Here is a 17948-nt window from a genome sequence, read left to right as displayed (position 1 = left end):
CTACCCCCGCTCTCGCGATAACACTTTGCCAACCGAAGGGCATATTTACGAGAGAGGCGCGTGCCCCGCGTCGGGAACGCGCCCTGCACCGTCTCTCGGATATACGCGATTTGGCATACAAATTCCGTCATATGTAACCCGGAAAAATGTTTATTGGCTCCGACTAAGGGTTATTAGGTCCGGTCCTCTAGTTGATCTGCTTGACGTAGCCAGTCGCCTCACGTAGCTCTATGAAATTGGGTCCAGCGAGTCGAGAGGGAAAGCATAAGTCTTCCTTACAACCGATTGCTCTATACTTTGCATTCCACGCGACGTAGCGCTTGGACCCCAGTCCTTCGGAAAGTTGCATCGATAAAAAATAAAGATATCGCTGTAGCGGTGAGAAACAAATCGATGTTAAATATAGAGATATTTTTCTGCGAGTAATTCAAGAATTACGTATTTAATTTACACCATGTGTATCTTCTTCGTCGTAATACACGTTTGTGTGTACTCTTGCAGAATAAAAAAGTAAAAGAACAGCGAATCACGTAATGTCTATATTTATACAAGACAAAATGTAATCCACGAGATTTTCGAGAGAACGCCATTTCGTGGGACGCGAGAGAATTTATAGGAATAGCCGAAGGAGCGGCAGAGTGAGAAAGGACGCGAGGTGCGGGCGAAGGACCTCTGGTTTCCTCGCGGGGGCTCCCGCACGACGGCGGCGGCGGCGGTCGTATGCCGGGGAACAGCAGTACATTATTTCTTGATGTCAAATAAAGCAATTAGCATGTGCCCTGACCAGGGTCCGCAGGTTCTAACCCGAGTAATCTCGCCGGGGTCCCCGGCGTGTGCGACATCTTCATCAGAGAGGCGAACCCTCCTCTCTTCGCCTTTCTCTACTCGCTTTCCCGTCGTCCCTCATGCCGGACGATGGCGCGATCACGTGACTACTCTGCACCCCCGAGAGACAAGGGATGCTCGATGCTGCGGAAGAGCGAGAGCGCGGATCGACAAGAAGAAGATGGCGGCTCGAAAGGGCGAGGGAGAGAATTGGGAGAAGAGAAAAATCAAGGGGGGGGGGTGATGGGGGGAGCGAGAGAAGGTCGTGTCCACCGAGTGAAGGCGCTTCCAAGGGAAATTTCACAAAGGCTGACCCGCTGGTAATGAATGTTATATAACCCTTTTAATGCTTTAAGCCTCTTAGATTTTTCAGTGCGCTCTCGACGCGCGCACCTCCTTCGTACCCGTCCCTTCGCCTTTTCTCCTGCGAGGAGAGCGAGCCAACGGAGGTAGTTCGCGGTAGAAAGGGGGAGGGGGAGTGAGCGAGGGAAGTCATGCCTCGGGGTAGGTAATTATGTGGCGGACGTAAATTAAGCTTGTTTAGATTGGGATTTTTATTAAGGTCTTTTATGAAAGAGAGTGCCGCCACTAAATGGCGCACGGTATACACTCCGACACTGGTACCTACTCCTTTAAACGCCGCCGGAAGAGAACCCGCAATACGTTTATTTCGTGACTAGCGCGACAATGAGATTTTAAAAGTCAGATTTGTTACGAATGGCCATGTCTCACGAAATCATACTTTTAGCAAATTATCGCATATTATTTAATATTGAAAATGTTAACATCTTAAATTATTAATAAAATTATTTCTCTCAATTTTGAGAATATAAAGAGAAAAGTTAATTCTTTCTAACTTATTATATTCTTTTATTTTTAAATAAAAATGCTATATATGCAATATATATTGAAATATGTAAGACATATATTATAATAATTCTTGCAACATGATAATCGCGTGAAGTACAGAGAGAACAACGGTTCGAGAGAAACTTCGAACTTGCCCAATTTCCCCAGGACCATCCCCAAGGAAACAACGATCAAGAGATATATCTAATAGCAGCAGGACGTACGCACTGAGGAACACGGAACAAATAAGTAAGGATTAGTTTAATCGTGCTTTAGGAGTCGAACGTTACGGGTTTATGTCGCCATTCCCTTTTTCGAGGGAAAGGAAAAAGCTACAGCTCGTATACGACCGAGTTTACGAACCAGCGATAATATGTGTAAAGAGATTCAATTGATATATCGAAATATAGACTTTCGCTAGAAATTTATTTCCGCTAATAAACGTCAACCGTAATATAATTATTATTAATAATAAACTAAACGAGATCACTAAAAGTAAATAATACAATTAAACGGAGAAATGCTTTCAACAGTCGAGGTCGAATCTAGATACTGAATAATATTTCTACGTAAGTTTCAAATACATTTGTTAGTTATTTAAACTGCAATAATTATTATCTTTTGTCCAGTATAACAAACAATTCTACTCATCAATTTTAAATAATACAGTGAATCATATCTACTAACTTTAAATATACTTAAGTAAGTATATTTAAATATAACCAGCGTTACACACAGGTGCTATTCTGTACGTAAGCGTCAATCAAAATATATAAAAATACTATCAGGTATCACTTATCGCTTTAATTCGTTTTATTCGTGTACATCGTGCGTAGGCATGTTAATCCAAACATGTCCGTAACGAGCATAGCGCTACGTCAAACAGCTAACTGCTTTCGCACGAAGGCACTGGGAGCGAACTTCGAGAAGCAGTTCGCAGGTACAGACGGTTAGCTATACCCAGTGTATATGTATACCTCCGAGCCGGTAAACGGAGAACGAAGTTCTCGGTGGAAGTTTAATTCAACTGGACGGGCAGCCGGGTGTAAACGCTGAATGATTTGTTGCAAATCGAAAGCGCCCCCGCGAGCACGAGCTCGTGCTCGAACTTCAACTTCCTGCTCGTACGACTTACTTTATGCAGCGTTGTATCGCGGCTATACCGGCTATCGCGCGGCCATCGATACATTTTTTTATCAATATTTTATAAAATCGATATTTTACAAAAAAAACCATATGTGTATCGAAAGGCAAAAAAATGGAAATGAATAGTTGTTAATATTCTTTACATATGATTATAACAATTTCTCTAATTAAAATATTCTTTCTTTGTTGTAGTTAAATTGAGAGTTGCAAAGAATCAAATATTATTAATTTACTTTTATAAATATAGTGTGTACAATGAGAGTATACATTTTACTTTGCATCTGCTAAGCTTAATTTAGAAATTTTTCCCCTTCATTGGCTATGCAATATTATAAAATAATGAAAATTATTCGATTATCTAAAAATTATCGCAAAAACGTCGCATCTATATTTTTCTCTTAATATTGATAAGTTAATCACTAATAATTAAAGGATGATGCGTAGACTGCACGAACATTTTCTCGAAGTGATGGTTGGCTGGTTGAGTATCGAACATCGAGATCCAGTGTCGATTTTGTCGGGTACTTTCGCAAAGCTGGGCATGCTCGCTCGTTCTCTCGATTAGGCTTTGCCGTCATTAAAAGTTTATAAAGAAGCCGAGGTACGAGGCGGGCAACGACGTGCGGGGGAGAGGGGGGGGGTGGTAGATCGTGGCTTGGCAACCCCAGAACGGGAAGGCAGAGGAAAACTGGCATGACAGAGTAAAAGAGACAGAAGCTCGAAAGTAGGGAGAGAGAGAAAGAGAGAGAGAGAGAGAGAGAGAGAAGAGGGGATGAAGAGAAATTCCAAGCAAGTTTTCTCATGTGCGATGCATAATGAGGAAAAGCAGACGGCGTATAAAGAGCCTACAAATGAAGCTCACACATACACATACACATGCAGCACAAGATATATATATATATATATATATATATATATAATATATTGTAAATAGATATATGTATCTCTTTTCTTTCTATACATTGATGTAAACTTCTTTTGTCACAAAAAATATTTTTGAGTAATTTCATAGCATTGAAATCTCGTAAGAATAAAGGAATATTTTTAGAAATGCTTTAATAAAATTATTGATCAACAAGAAAGTCGTGGAGTTAATTTTATAATGTTATTAATTCAATATTATTTGTTGATCTAAATAATTTTGATTCTAAATAACCAATTAATGTTGCCTAATAGCTTTAGTTTTAATAACAACTAACAATTGTTGTGTGCGTTTTGCGTGTGTTTAGTTATATCACTTATTACCTCAATTATTTAAGAGAATATTTTGATAAATAAAATTTTGAAGATGCTATATAAAAATATGATTTTAAGTTAAGTGAATTATCTTGCATGTCTAACAAACAGAAATATCACTAGTCTAAGAAATATACGTGCATATTATAAAATGTAATGTATCTGAAGTACTGCGTAATTCTTAATATGCAATAGTACAAATTTTTCGCGTAAAAGATTTTGTTGATCGGTATAAGGCACAAACGTTGGTATAACTAAAGATACGAACACGCAATGCGAGTCGCGGTGCATGAAAACCAATTAAAGGTGTTAAATCGATCCTCCCTAGTAACTGACTTGCTAGGCTCCTCGATGAAAGCCTCAATTCTCGTTTATGACGCTATATTCCTTAATCTAATTTTTATCTGTATATGTGAAAAAATATTAAAACTATTTTAGATCTTAAATAATAAAAAATCTCTTTTTAAATTTTAAATAATGAAATCATTGAAGATATCAATTATATTTTTATTGCAATTTTTACGTCTTTGTATTATGATCATATAATAATCTTTAAATATTAAAGGTCAAAGGAAATTACGCTTTCAAACTGTTTTTGAACTTACCTTGTTCATGATTTGGCGGGGATAGTCCCGCCTCGTTAGGGACGGCTCTGCAAGAGAAAAAATATACCAATTACTTCTTTGACATATGATAAAGTAACAAATAGAAACTTAGAAATAAATATCATTATTTGCGTTTAATAGATATTATAGACAATTAGTACATTCTAGTTTTTTCTAATGTATGAAAGTGTTATAACGTATTCAATAATTTGTTTGCATAGATTCCTTAGCGTACTCTAAATAATATAAAATTCTTAATAGTAAATGACTTTTCGGTCATTTAGAAATTTATTGCAAAACATTAAGCAAAACTTAAAGGATTGAACGGAAACATAACCGGGAAGATATCCACTCTTTCTGTACTTCACATCCGTTCTCAACCCCTCGCCGCGCCTTGTGACGCAAGTTAATGCACGTAGGGTGGTCCTTGATCGCGCAGCCGAGCCCCAGCTCTTCCTCTCCTTTCCCTTCGACGGGTACCACCGAATTCCCATAATCTAATGAATGGCCTAACCCCAATATCCTCTCGGCTCAGCTTCACTGCCGCCCACCCTCCATGTACTATCATATATGTACCACGCATGTAAATATCCTCGCTGTCCGCGTGTGCGCACTTCAAGTTCCTTAAAATTCTGCATCCGCAAGCTATAATTGATTATTTTAACGTAATTGCGGCTGTCTGCCCTCCCCCTCCCCCTCTCAAAGTTCCTTCTTAAATTTCGTTAAGGGACGAAATTGATGAGAAACAAATATACAGATGTAAAATTTATCGACCGCTTTGAAAAGGTATGGCAAGTATAAATCATTATCAGAACTGTGAATATTGACGATATAGAATCCTATTCGTGAACCGTTCAGTTAAACTTTTGAGGAAACGAATGAAATTATATATGTAGCAATAAAGGCAGCAGTTTTTTAGGTATTCTGGTATATGTGTAAGAAGCATGAACAGAGACTCGCGTCGGCTAATTGCGCGTTAAATAGGGGTGAAGTCGATGGGCGGAATTCTTTCGTCCAGAAAATGGGCCGGACACGAGCCGGCGGTAGTCGGCGTTGATCCCGCGGCGGGCAGGGTAAGGACGCGCAAATGTGTTTATCTCGGGGAATAATAAAAAGGGTGACCCGACTCGTTCGTGACGCCGGGCGATCGCAACGAAGTCCGGGAATAATGTCTCGGACACGAGGCTCGTCTGCGGATTTGCCCCGGCCCTCTACCCACCCAACCATCCACCCCCCCCCCCTTTCGACCTCCTCCAACCTACCCTTATACGCGTGTCCGCCGCAGATTCAGACTCCTAATTAAGACGAGGGTGCGAGAGGGGTTTCAGGGGTTCCGTCGGGTTCTCCCCTGAGGGGGCAGGGGGTAGGTGGTGGGTGTATGGGTAGAAGGAGGGTTTTCCCGAGGTAAGGGGCACCCGTATCGTGCCGGAGGGGTAAGCCAAGGCAAAGGGGGTAAGGAATATTGATCACGGGACCACCACGGCGGCGAGGCAGGGACTGCCCGCACTCGCCCTCTGCTTTCATCCACCCACCCTCTCGCCATCTAACTCTAGCTTTCTCTTGGCGCTCTCTCTCTCTCTCTCTCTCTCTCTCGCTCTCGCTCTCGCTAACTGTCTCTCACCTTCTACCTTGTTTCCGACATCTTTCGCCGATCCTCTTGCTCTGAAGCGAGCATGGACCGGACCAGACTAAACCACCAAACGCCAGATGCGTGAAATCAGTCGGTTAGAACCTGCCCCGCAGCCTTTGCAAATTATTGACGCTGAAACCGCGAGGCAGATGATGCCTGCGCGCTGTTTCGTAGTGGACTTTGAATGAAGAGAGCCGGTAAGCTCAACGCTCGCGAAGAAGAGCAAAGTAAAAAGCTCTTCTGAGAGAAAGCTTTTTTACATACTTATCGATATAATTAATCCGTTAGATCAAACATGGCATATCGCGTACATAGTAATGATCTTGTTAAAATAAAATATTCTAATATCGGAACCAAACTAATTATAACTTTTAACATATATTGCGTCGATTTATAAAATATACGATTATCCTGAATCATCTGACCATTTAATGAAACGTTTCGGTAACTTTGCGGAAACGCCTTCACATCGTGACGAGGTTTACGAAAGTCGCAATAAGACATGGCTCTCCTGAAGGGAATTTCTGACGCTGGAAATCCGAGTAGCCTGACGAACTTTGACGCACACGCTCGGCCGAACAAGATCTACGCTCTAGACGTGTGCAGCGTTCTCACGAGTTTTCGAGAGAGATCCTCTCGAATAGCGCGCGGAGAAGGAGTAACTGACTTGGCTCGTTTCAAAGACGGGGACAGAAGACGGAGATGGAACACGGGGGGGACCAACGGGTGGGGGCTTGAGTTTACACGACGTTGCGACTCGTCTTTCTACCCGTCGCCTTGCCTTAATTAAATCTCTAGACCCTTCCTGAAGAACCCGCGGACCTGGCGGGAAACTAGAAGAACCGCCTCCCTTTCTCGCTCTACAATTCACTGCGGTAACATGTCGTCTTCTATTGGTCTTCTGCACGTCACTGCAAGGAATGCACGATCGTAGTGACCGTATATACTGAGTTTTCATTGACTTGTTTACTTTATTAGCTTCATTTGTTATATACTGAAACGTTTTACTTTCAACCAATTATTTTATTACTTTATTATTTTTCATAAAACATTTTCTTTCCAAGAATATTGCTATTGAAGTACGTAAATGTCATTCTTTGATAAAATAAATAAAAATTTGTTTTGTCTTGATCTTTATTATGAATCTTCACAAAGGAATTCTTCATTATTATTTGTGAAAATATTTCTAAAACTACAATATATTTTATTTTAACTTCTCTGAACTTATTCTCTGAAATATAGATATACAATTTAAAAATAAAATCATTCTATGTATAAAATAATATTTCTTCCTTTACATTAATATATATTATATAAATAATTAGATTCTGAAAAAGTAATTCATCGACTTTTTACTCGACAGAGTGAACGTCTCCGGGGAACTAGTTTCATTTATGCAGACATTTTTGGCAGACAAATTGTTTCCATTCTGAAAATTCTCTATGTTGATGAAAGTCGTCCGCACAAGCGGCAAATTTCTACAGCGTACAACACAATTTTCTCGTATACTCCATGCCGGTGGCTTCAGATACCGTTATTTGGCGTTGTAACGAACGTCAAGGGCGACCTCGACGAGACCGGAAGAGACCTCATTGTCCAGAGGCGGGGGCGCCGATAGGGAGGGTGCGCAGCAGCGGCAGGCAGCCAACTCAAACTTTGATATGGTTTCCTAAATAACCAAGGCGACCGATACCGCAGCACGATAGTCCTCCTTCCTCCACCACCCTCTCCCACCCCCCTCCAACCCACTTGCCGCCCGTTCACCGCCTAGACCGATCTGCGGTGGTCCGGAGAGGGTACTGTAACTACCGCCGAAGCATATTGAAACCCTCGCACCAACGGTGACCCGACTCGCCACCCCGGGCAACCCCCACCCCGGCCAATCCGCGACCCGCCGCCGTTCAGAGAACCGATACAGAGAGCGAGAGAGAAAGAGAGAGAGAGAGAGAGAGAGAGAGAGAGAGAGAGACTGCCGTCCGTGCAAAACTTGCGGCATGAGTGCGTTTGTCATTTCGTAGGTAAACGTTACCAACTCCAACGGGCGCAGGCAGTAACGCCCAAACGTTTTCATAATGTCGACAGGTAGCGGTTAATTCGGGCGCGGAGTGACAGGTAATCTGCAAGAGGACCTTGCGAAGATGGAAAAGGAATGAAGCTTGCGGAACCGGTGGTCCTACGGTCAAATGCGTTAAGTTCCCTTGAACGGGGCAGAATATCACAAACCGTTACACTTGGTGCAAGTAATGTGTGGTTAAAATGACCTGTACACGGAGAGAATTTTTGTTTAAATTTACCCTGCAAATCATGTTAATTATGGGACAATATAGTATTTAGGAAAATTTTACTGTGCACTGCAATAAATTTGACAGTAGTAAAATACATTAAAATTTATTGTAGTGCACAGTAAAATTTGCCTAAATAATAATAATATTATATCTTCCCACAATTAACATGATTTGCAGGGTAAATTAAAAAAAAAATTCTCTCCGTGTATAGTAACGAGATATAAAGAGAACGAACAGAAAAATAAAGTTAAGTTATTTCCAAACTTTCTTGACTTCTTTATTTTAAATATGTACACATAAAGCTTGAAGCAAAATGTCAATAGCTGTTCTTGTAGGTATATTATTAGAACCCAAGTCAATACATTGTATATTATTATAGATAGATGTTTCTTTTCAATATTCACGATCAGATATTCAAGATCATTGTGTATTAAACTTTGTAAAACAAGAGAGATACTTACACACACACGTGCGTAAGCAACACAGTAGTTGATAAATAGAAAAGCGAATCATTTTTAATTTTATTATTATTTTCTGATTATTTATATGTTATTTATATGATGTTAAAGGGTAAATATATTATTTTATTTTGTTCTACACTAACAAACTGTTTAGAACTTCATTGATCTACGCAACAATTATAAATGAAAGCATGCTGCCCTCTCATGTAAGAAACATTTCCCATCTGCTTCAAGATAAATAATTTTCACGATGAATTTCTCATCGACAATAATACGTTTGAACTAATACTTGATATATTTTTAATATTTTAATATTATTTTATTCATAAGCGTAACCAGATAAAACCAGATGAAAAGTGGACGAGCAGATAGTCATCTAGTTTACAATTTCTTCCCTCCAGGCCACCAATAGACGCGATGCCTGTATCTCGGGGCTGGGCTGTTTGTCCGCTAATTAGAAGCTAACAGCTGAACTAAAGTTCGGAACTTTAAAGTTTCTTGCACTCGCGCGGAAGCCTCTTGCTACCCATTCAATACCTCCTTTTCGAGGGTGGGTAGTAGAACCGGCCGCCCTTTGAGAGGAACACCCTTCCTCTCCTTACCTGCCGAGCCGTCCACCTGTCTTCCTCTCTCTATTCCGGTTGCTCCGGCTACCGGCTAGCGTTAATTACTAATTAATTGTTTCGCGTGTTTGAGTTTTAAATGGATAAGTTAAACAGCGCGTAAGAGCCGCCCCCGACGTGGGCAAGGTGGTATAGCGGCACAGAGTCCACCCTTCTTTTTCCCTCTGTCCGTTCCTCTCGCCTCGCGTACGATTACCGTACAAACAGTGTACTACCGGTTAACGAAGTTAGGATGACCGTGTTAGGGTGGGAGGGGGGAAGCAACGCTCGTTCGTTTATTCGTTTTTCACCCCGTCATCAGAACACCGTTGCCTCGCTTCGCCTCGCCTCGCCTCACCTCGCTTCGTGCCTCACGATGTAATATCTCCATCACGACGCCGAACCATCGCCAGCGCGTTTAAAGTTACGTCCGATCCAACGAATACGGATGTAACTTTCATAATATAGCGACGTCGTCAAAAGTTGCAGCCAGAGTTCTCATAAAATCGTGTAATACAATATAGATTTTACGGTTGAAACGTAGTCTTAATAGAGGAGAATCCATTTAAGAGAGATGAATTAATAATATTTATTTGTTTTATTACAGCGCAGTATATTTTATTTAATCAAGCACCTCAGTGCGCGACTTGTCATAAATAAATCTTCTCCGCACGACACCCCGAGAAAAAATAAGCTCTGTTTGCTTTTATTAATTGAGGCATTCTATTTTGGATTGCCATTCCTTGACCAAAAACTTTCATGAAAAACGATTGTTCGAGAAACTTGTACCATTACAGTGCAAATCGTCTGACGTTGATCTGAAGGCACGGCACACCGAGACGAGATCGTTTTATCCCCCGTGAGAGACGCACCCCCTACCCGGTTGGTAATCGGAGCTCAAATAAAAAGTCGTAATGCCAGATAAAACATCCCATTTGTCTAACGACGATTCTTTTCTTCGCTCCTGGGAATAGTGCCTCCCCGGTGAAGTGGCGGAAGTTAAATCGGGATGGTAATCATCTTAAACACCATCCTCGCAAACACCTAGACGCTCCTGAGACGATATCCCCGAGTCGTCTAATTCTCTCGTAATTGAGACGAATAGGTAAGAAATTTCGGAGCGAGAGAAAATTGATACCCGAATGGGACAGTGATTACCGAGCGGGGTGTGTGTTTACGTTGAATACGTTGAGTATGTTGAGAACAGCGTTGGTGACTTTGTTATCTTCAACGATATTCTTGAAGCAAATAGAAGCAAAAAAGAGAGAGAAAGCATTGTGTGGGGATCTGGAATAAATCAGGAATAATCGGAAAACACGACGACCAAATTGACGACTGTTATCGACTGGCGTCGCGGGTGGTGATGAGAACGCGCCAGGATCGAAAGAGCGAAACAGGGAAGAGAAAACGATGGCACCGAAGGGGAAGGAGGGAGCACGTTGGCGGCAAATCGGTGTCTTAACCGTCCCCGTCCGACGGGGGACAATTATTTAAGCGGGCGCCTAGCGTTGCGCTTCTAGCGTGGCATCGCGCTCCACGTTAGCGCCCGGCGAGGGGCACGTCGGTGGAGAGAGAGAGAAAGAGAGAGAAAAGCGAGAGTCCGGGGGCTGTTAATTGCCGGCTGTCACGGGCACGCAGTGACAGGGACCACCGTCGACGAGGGATTGCCCCGTCGAAGCCGGTGCCGCTAAATTCTCCTTTCGACGGAGAAAACGTGCGAACGCGCCACCGCGATGGACGCGCTCATGGGAGATAACTCTAACCAGAAAGGGGGAGAGAGAAAGAGAAAGAGAAAAAGAAAGAGAGAGGGGCAGAGATTCGACAAAGAATCTCGGGGAAAGACAATATTTGAATATAAACTTCAAACGAAGTAATATAATGACTGTATATCAAATTTTTAATATGAATCTATATAAACTGTCTTTGATAGATATTAAATATAGATCTTAGATAAAAGTCAACATGAAGATTGTTAAAATGTCTATGTTTCGTCACTCAATTTATGCAATTTTATACGATTACACGATACTCTTCTTAGAGGGACCCTTAGAATTTTAAAATTTTAATCGCTTTGAGCGGATTACTTAAGCATTTCGCAACATTCTTCATATGCTACGTCTGTTCCGAAGTTTATCATTTCTATCGTTCCACGACAACGCGGGGGGGAGAAAGCAAGAGAAGCTCTCGCTCGGACGCTCGCCATAATTTGAGCGCCGACGTATATTTATTCGGTGTCGCGGAGGTAGAGGACTCGCGCAGAGAGCGGGAGCTCGCAGAAGTAGTGCGGCAGAGAAGACGCTAAGAGCATTAAAGAGACGTTTTCCGCCCGACACTTAGGTTTTCGTTCCCGCGCCCACCCCATAGATTCACGGCCTATCGGCTTAGCGCGCGGCGGGTGGTCTCAAGCCTCCCTTGGCTTCGCCACCCTGCATCGTCTTCCGCCCGGCACCTCAACGTAGCAGCCGCCAGTCTGAAGATCCACGGCTGCTCTCACCGCCGCGCGCGCATTGCTCTCCTTTCTCGGAAATATTTTCGTAAGCGTAAGAACTTAAGTACTCGAGCGCATACGCGTGATGAGCCATCTTGATGAACTCTTCCTGGTCCGTGGTATCTCCTCCTTCCAAAAAAATGTATAACGCACGCGAGTATATAATGAATCTTAACGGAAGCTTCTGCGTTGTAAGTGAAGTTAAGCACGTGCTAATATTGATGCGCATTCGTTTTATTTAATCATTAAAACTCAATCTACATAGTCAATTTCGTTATTAATATTTTTCGTTAATTATTAATCGTAAAAAACCGTGTCTTTCTAATTCCACTACATAGAAAAAAATGATGTTTTAACAACTTTAATCGACAGCATCATAATTGAATATAATCTTGTTAATTCGTTGACATTAATAAAAATATGCCACTCTCTTGTTTTAATAAGATGTTATTTATTTCATTAATGTCTACAATATTGAATAAACACAAGATTATTTTCAACTAGATTGCTGTTGACTAATGCTATTAATACATTTCTTTTTCGCGTACGACTTCAATTTAAAATCATAACAAATTAAAAAATGTGATGCAGGAATTAAATAATTCCAACATTGCAATTCGTATGTAGACCAAACGACGAAGAAACATTCGTAGATAACCGCGATGAGGAGGGGAAGGAGGGAGTCGCTTTAGAGAATACTTCGTCGTATAGCTTTCGTACCATGTTACGTTCCGAGGCGAGTATTCTGAAAGGGTCGAGGGAGGAAACGTTGCGTCGGCGATGGTGAATTATCAGCTAAGAGGAAATTATGGAAATAGATATAAATCGAGAAGAAGAGCGCCGGCGCGCGGCGGCGCGGCTGTTCGCAGGTAGATGCAGCGAGCAGCCAATAAGCGAGTCGCTACCGACGAAGAACCCGATGTACCTTTAAATAAACGGAGCTTAAAAGCCAATTTGGAATGTAAAGATCTATCAGCATAAATTAAACATGGCGCGGCTATACACGGCGCGGCGAGGCGGGGCGTGAGGCTTGTCCTCCGATTTTTGGGGCCGGTTTAGCCAATATCCGTCCTCAAGACTGACAATTTGCATCTTACGATCTTCAGAATAATTGCAAAACTTAATATCATCACAGTTCTTAGATCAGTAACTACATACTTCATAAATTCGCTGCGAATGTCGGTATAAACGTAGACGAATGTCGTTTTTTATTTAAAAGAAAGTTAATTTCTTAACACAAATAATTCCTTAACCCTGCACACAATTTTTTTTATTTAAATACATTCCAGCATTAAAGGATTGCATTTAAAATCTAAATCTAGATCGAAATATCTCTGAAGAGAATAAGGCGATGAATCTCGAATTTAATAGCAACGAGCGATACCTCGGGTCAAGTGCGGTCGATTTAGCGGGAAATTTTTTGTTCCGTAGAAAAACGTAAGGGTGGGGTGTGGAGCCATTGGAGGCAAGTCGCGCGGAAACATCGGAGAGACGGACGAGAAGCGCGCGTGGAGAGCGCGTAGGGCGCGAAGGGGCGAAAGGGCGCAGCAGGGCGGAGGATCCGCGAGTTCGCGTCATGTGCATCGGACGCGACGCGCGAATTAACAACTCACGCGTCATATCGCGCATTATTATCCGATATTTCGGGCTGTTATCGGTGCGCCTTCACCCCCTCAGTCGCGCACGAACGAAGAAGCGAAGGCGCTCGAGTTTACACGCGGAGTGCGTTACCGTGCTAACACGGTAACGAGGCAGGATGTGGGGGGAGGACTATCGCCGCCAGACGAAGACGAAGACACCGATTCGGTGTGTTCACTCTCGTGTATCGTCGTTAATGTATTTCGCCGATCGCCTACGGTGATGTTCCCTGGAAACGTCAGATATCGATGCTATCAATATTCGATATACATTCTTACGAAAGTCTTACATTATCATAATAATAATAACTTTTATTTTATTTTAAAAATAATAATGTTACTAATTTTCTAAAGTTGCGCGATCGAATATATTATTCCATCAGCCAAATAAGCTCTGTAGATTGAACGTCCGCGAAATTCACTCACGTTACCAGAACTCGTTCTGCAATATAATTTGCCGCGGTGTCACTGAAAATATTGATCGCCGGGAACGCCGGGGCGAGACGAAAAAGTCACGTCACGACGAGGAGGAGGCGGCGGCGGGAGCAGTTAATGTTACGTCGAAGGTGAGCGCGTTGAAAAGGGTTGATTACACGAACGCCCCGCGCCGGGTCCAACGGGTAGAAACGCGCCGCCGGGCCACGCCGGAAGGATGCTGCTGGACCATGCTTGTAAGCAAGCGGCAAACCCGTTCGAGGGCCGTAGGTAGGCTCGGGGCAAATGGCAGCGGGATGATTGATCGCCCGGCTAATTGGATGATCGATGACTCAAGTTCATCAGTGGCTGTTCAGCTCCTGGCGAAGGATGCCTCGCTCGCACGTGAGCACCCTGCCGCCGTCCCCGCAAGATGTACACGTGTATATATATGTATATATGTGCCCATGGTGCCGCGTATGTGTGTGTGCGCGAGAAACATGTACGTATTAGACGTCGCGCGAGAAGAACAAGTTAGGTAGGTACGTATCCCGAAAACAAGCCTACTCTGATATTCTTCAGGATCATTATACGCTTCTCTCTCGTCCTGTTCATCGTTAAAAAATATATTCATCTATAATTTTATTGTCTTATCAAATCTATACAAGTGCTTTGGTTATTCACGGTATCGTAGAAAAGAATTGTGGCAAACTGTGCTTTTTTACATCCTAATTGATTTTTGCAACATCACATATATCGCATATAAAGAATATAAATATTTACCCTCAATAAATATTAAAGTTGTTCTTTTGAAGAATTCTAAGAAAATTTCTTCTCAATAAAATACTGACTGCCAGTCGTTTTTATTTGTAAAATATTCAACGCTCGATATTGATATATATACTTAGGAAAATAATTTTCGACTTATATCTTCAGGATAAAGGTACAAATTTTAAAGAATCCGGAATTTTTGTAAGAATCTACTGTTCTCTCATAATCGAAATTGGCGCGCTCCACGTGTAAGATTTTCAAAATGTCTTACCACACGTAGGAATCTCAAAGGCGCGATGTCCCCTCAAAATAATGAATTCACAATAGAGTTTAGCGGTAAAGATGCAGAGCGGGCTAGCGCGTAAGTTCACGCATAGCGTTCGTCTGATATACGGCCGACGCGTGAATGCAAATCGGCGTGTAAATCATGCGAACAATGTCTTAATGTCCCGGTCATACAACGCCCACCCGAGTCAGAAGACAACGGCTCCGGTAGTCTTCGGGTGGAAGGAAAGGGTGCCTTTTCGGATATTCATAGGGAAATAAATTAGCAGGCACGCGCGTCACGAGGGGACCATTATTGATATCTATTTTCTTGGTGGATATTACCCGCGAGTAGCTTCTATTTCCCGCGTGCGACGAATCGCGTGGCTTTTAGCACGGCAATCACAGCTACGAATTATTACAATCATTTCCATACGTATTAATATATCTATACATTAAAAATAAAAGAAAATCTATACATTATAATGAAATTATAAAGAAAATAGAATTTCTTTTATATATTAAAACAATTTTGTATATTATATAAAACAAGAAAAAAAAACGTTATTCCATAATGGCAAAAAAGATACAATAGAAAAAAGAAAATGCATTAGAATATTTATTCTCTGTTTCCAAATTAAGGAAAAAATATTTGTGCTATTGGAAAATATTTATGTAATTGTAATATTTAATACATATAATCTTCAAAATTATAAAGATTTCAATATTTCTTTTTCATTTCATACAGAATATTAAACAATTTTCAATAATTATAATACAATGCGTTTCTTCGTCATCGCGCGAGCGGACTCCCGGGAACGGATAGAGAATTGAGAAATGGCTGTTCTGCCTTCTCGTTTATGCCATTTAACTTGCAAATCTTCCCGCCGAGTCTGCTGATGCCCATGAAACATGTGTGGAAAGTGAGAAAAGTCTTAATCCCGCTTTTGAGGAAAGGACGGGCGAGGGAGAACGGAAGGGTGGAAAGAACGTATAAGAGCGAGAGAGCGGGGCGTGTGAAAAATTCGTGAGAACAAAGGTGGCGAGAAATCCATACCCCCAGAGGTCGAAAGCTGCGATTTCTCGTGAAGGGTGTGCCAAAAAGGGTAAGAGCATTAAAGTGAAATATTCGAGTCCGAGCAGAGTACGTAAAGACATTACACCTGTCTCTCGACGTGTTCTCGAATAATTGTAGGAAATTGTAGATATAGCCTTTATATCAATAACTTGATTTATCACACTTTCCAAACTACTTAGTTGAAGTAGTCGCAAGATGATTGATGGATATGCAAAAATTAATATTCAATAATGCCATTTTATATCAGCAATCGGTCATATTTTGTTTACCAAAATCAAACTAACATTTTATGGCAGATATAATTACACAAATGTTTTCACGAAGATATCAACTTTAGAATGTATATAGATAATTGCACGCAAAGAATGCATTATATGTATGTATATATGTATATTTTCTCTCTCTCTCTCTCTCTCTCTCTCTTTTTCTTCTTCTTCTTTCTCTCTTCTATGACTAAAGAGGTAAGAAAATGATGGAAAAGTTCATGGATGTGATCACAGACGGTTGTTATACAGTTTAACATCGAGGTGATTGTGAAAGTCCTTCCTACCAGCAATGGCGTTCTTCTCCCTTCAGTCTTCGGAAGGGATGTTTAGTTCAGTTTACGATGATGATACGATTTCTTTTACGCCCGCGACTGGTAAATCTGAGCTTCTTTAGCAACGTTCTCGTACTCGTTTCGAAGGGCCAAAGATTCTGTGATCGATAATCGCTCGCATAAAGTGCCACCCCTTAAGCCAAATATCGCTCTTTTGCGCAAAATTATACAGTGTCGCAATTTTGAGGACGGAGTCGCGTCGTTTCACGCATCGCCGAACATCTTACGATCATTACTATAATTTCGTCGTCGGGTATCATACCTTGATCGCGACTGATGAAAAATCTCCCCCCGGTACTTTAATAACCGTCGACGATTTTAGATATAGTACATTTTTTGCAAATAAGAGTAAAAAGTGAAAGTAACTCTCGTACAAATAAAATCACAAAGTCTAGCATAAAAAAAATAAAGTTACATCTCTATATATTTAAAACTAGAAAAAATACAAAAAAATATAATACATAATTTTCAAACCTGTTTAAATTAAAGAATTAATATTATCTGGATAAAAAATTAAAAACTAATGAAAAAACGACACAAATAAAATTGTTTTCTCTCTTTTTCTCTCATCCATTTGACAAATGTTATTGCGAATATTGTAAGCCGAAATAGGAGAAAGAAAAAGAGTGTCTCCCTCGCGCGACATTGCGACTATCTAGACGCGATTTGTTTTTATGAACAGCGTCTTCGTTGCCCTTTCTTTTCCGTTTCTTTAAGTTTCGTAAGAATCCACCGTAACGGTTCTAATTTCCGCTAATAAATCCACGAGTGCAACGAGACTCTTCCCTCGATGCGGAGATAATCGTATTCCCGCTTGTGAAATGTATTCGCTACGCCCTCGAGAAACGTGAATATAACGTTCGCGTGGTACGTTGCTGGATTTTGCATACGCGTATACGGAGTGTTCTCTGCATGTGTGGAAAACACGTAGAGTGGAAAGGGGCCAGATTCAGGGAAGGGGGGAAGAAAGTGACGTAAGAAGAAGGCTAGTCTTCTAGAAGACGCAAGAGGCGCACCCTGCAAAAACAGATGTAAAGACACGGGAGGGGGGGGGGGAGA

The 17948-nt window shown here is 41.5% G+C and overlaps 1 protein-coding gene across 1 annotated transcript in view; it reads right to left on the bottom strand.

The window, feature by feature from the left end:
* LOC105448489 (ankyrin repeat and KH domain-containing protein mask-like) overlaps positions 1–17948 on the bottom strand; it is a 129182-nt gene that overhangs the window by 65511 nt on the left and 45723 nt on the right. Inside the window, exon 2 of the mRNA XM_011687079.1 lies at positions 4662–4708. Coding sequence (XP_011685381.1) covers positions 4662–4670 — 9 coding nt within the window. The 5' untranslated portion in view covers positions 4671–4708. The remainder of the gene's footprint in view (positions 1–4661; positions 4709–17948) is intronic.

Source organism: Wasmannia auropunctata, unplaced genomic scaffold (genome assembly GCF_000956235.1).
Source record: "Wasmannia auropunctata unplaced genomic scaffold, wasmannia.A_1.0 LD336085.1, whole genome shotgun sequence".
Lineage (NCBI taxonomy): Eukaryota > Metazoa > Arthropoda > Insecta > Hymenoptera > Formicidae > Wasmannia > Wasmannia auropunctata.
This window is presented reverse-complemented; position numbering and strand designations above follow the sequence as displayed.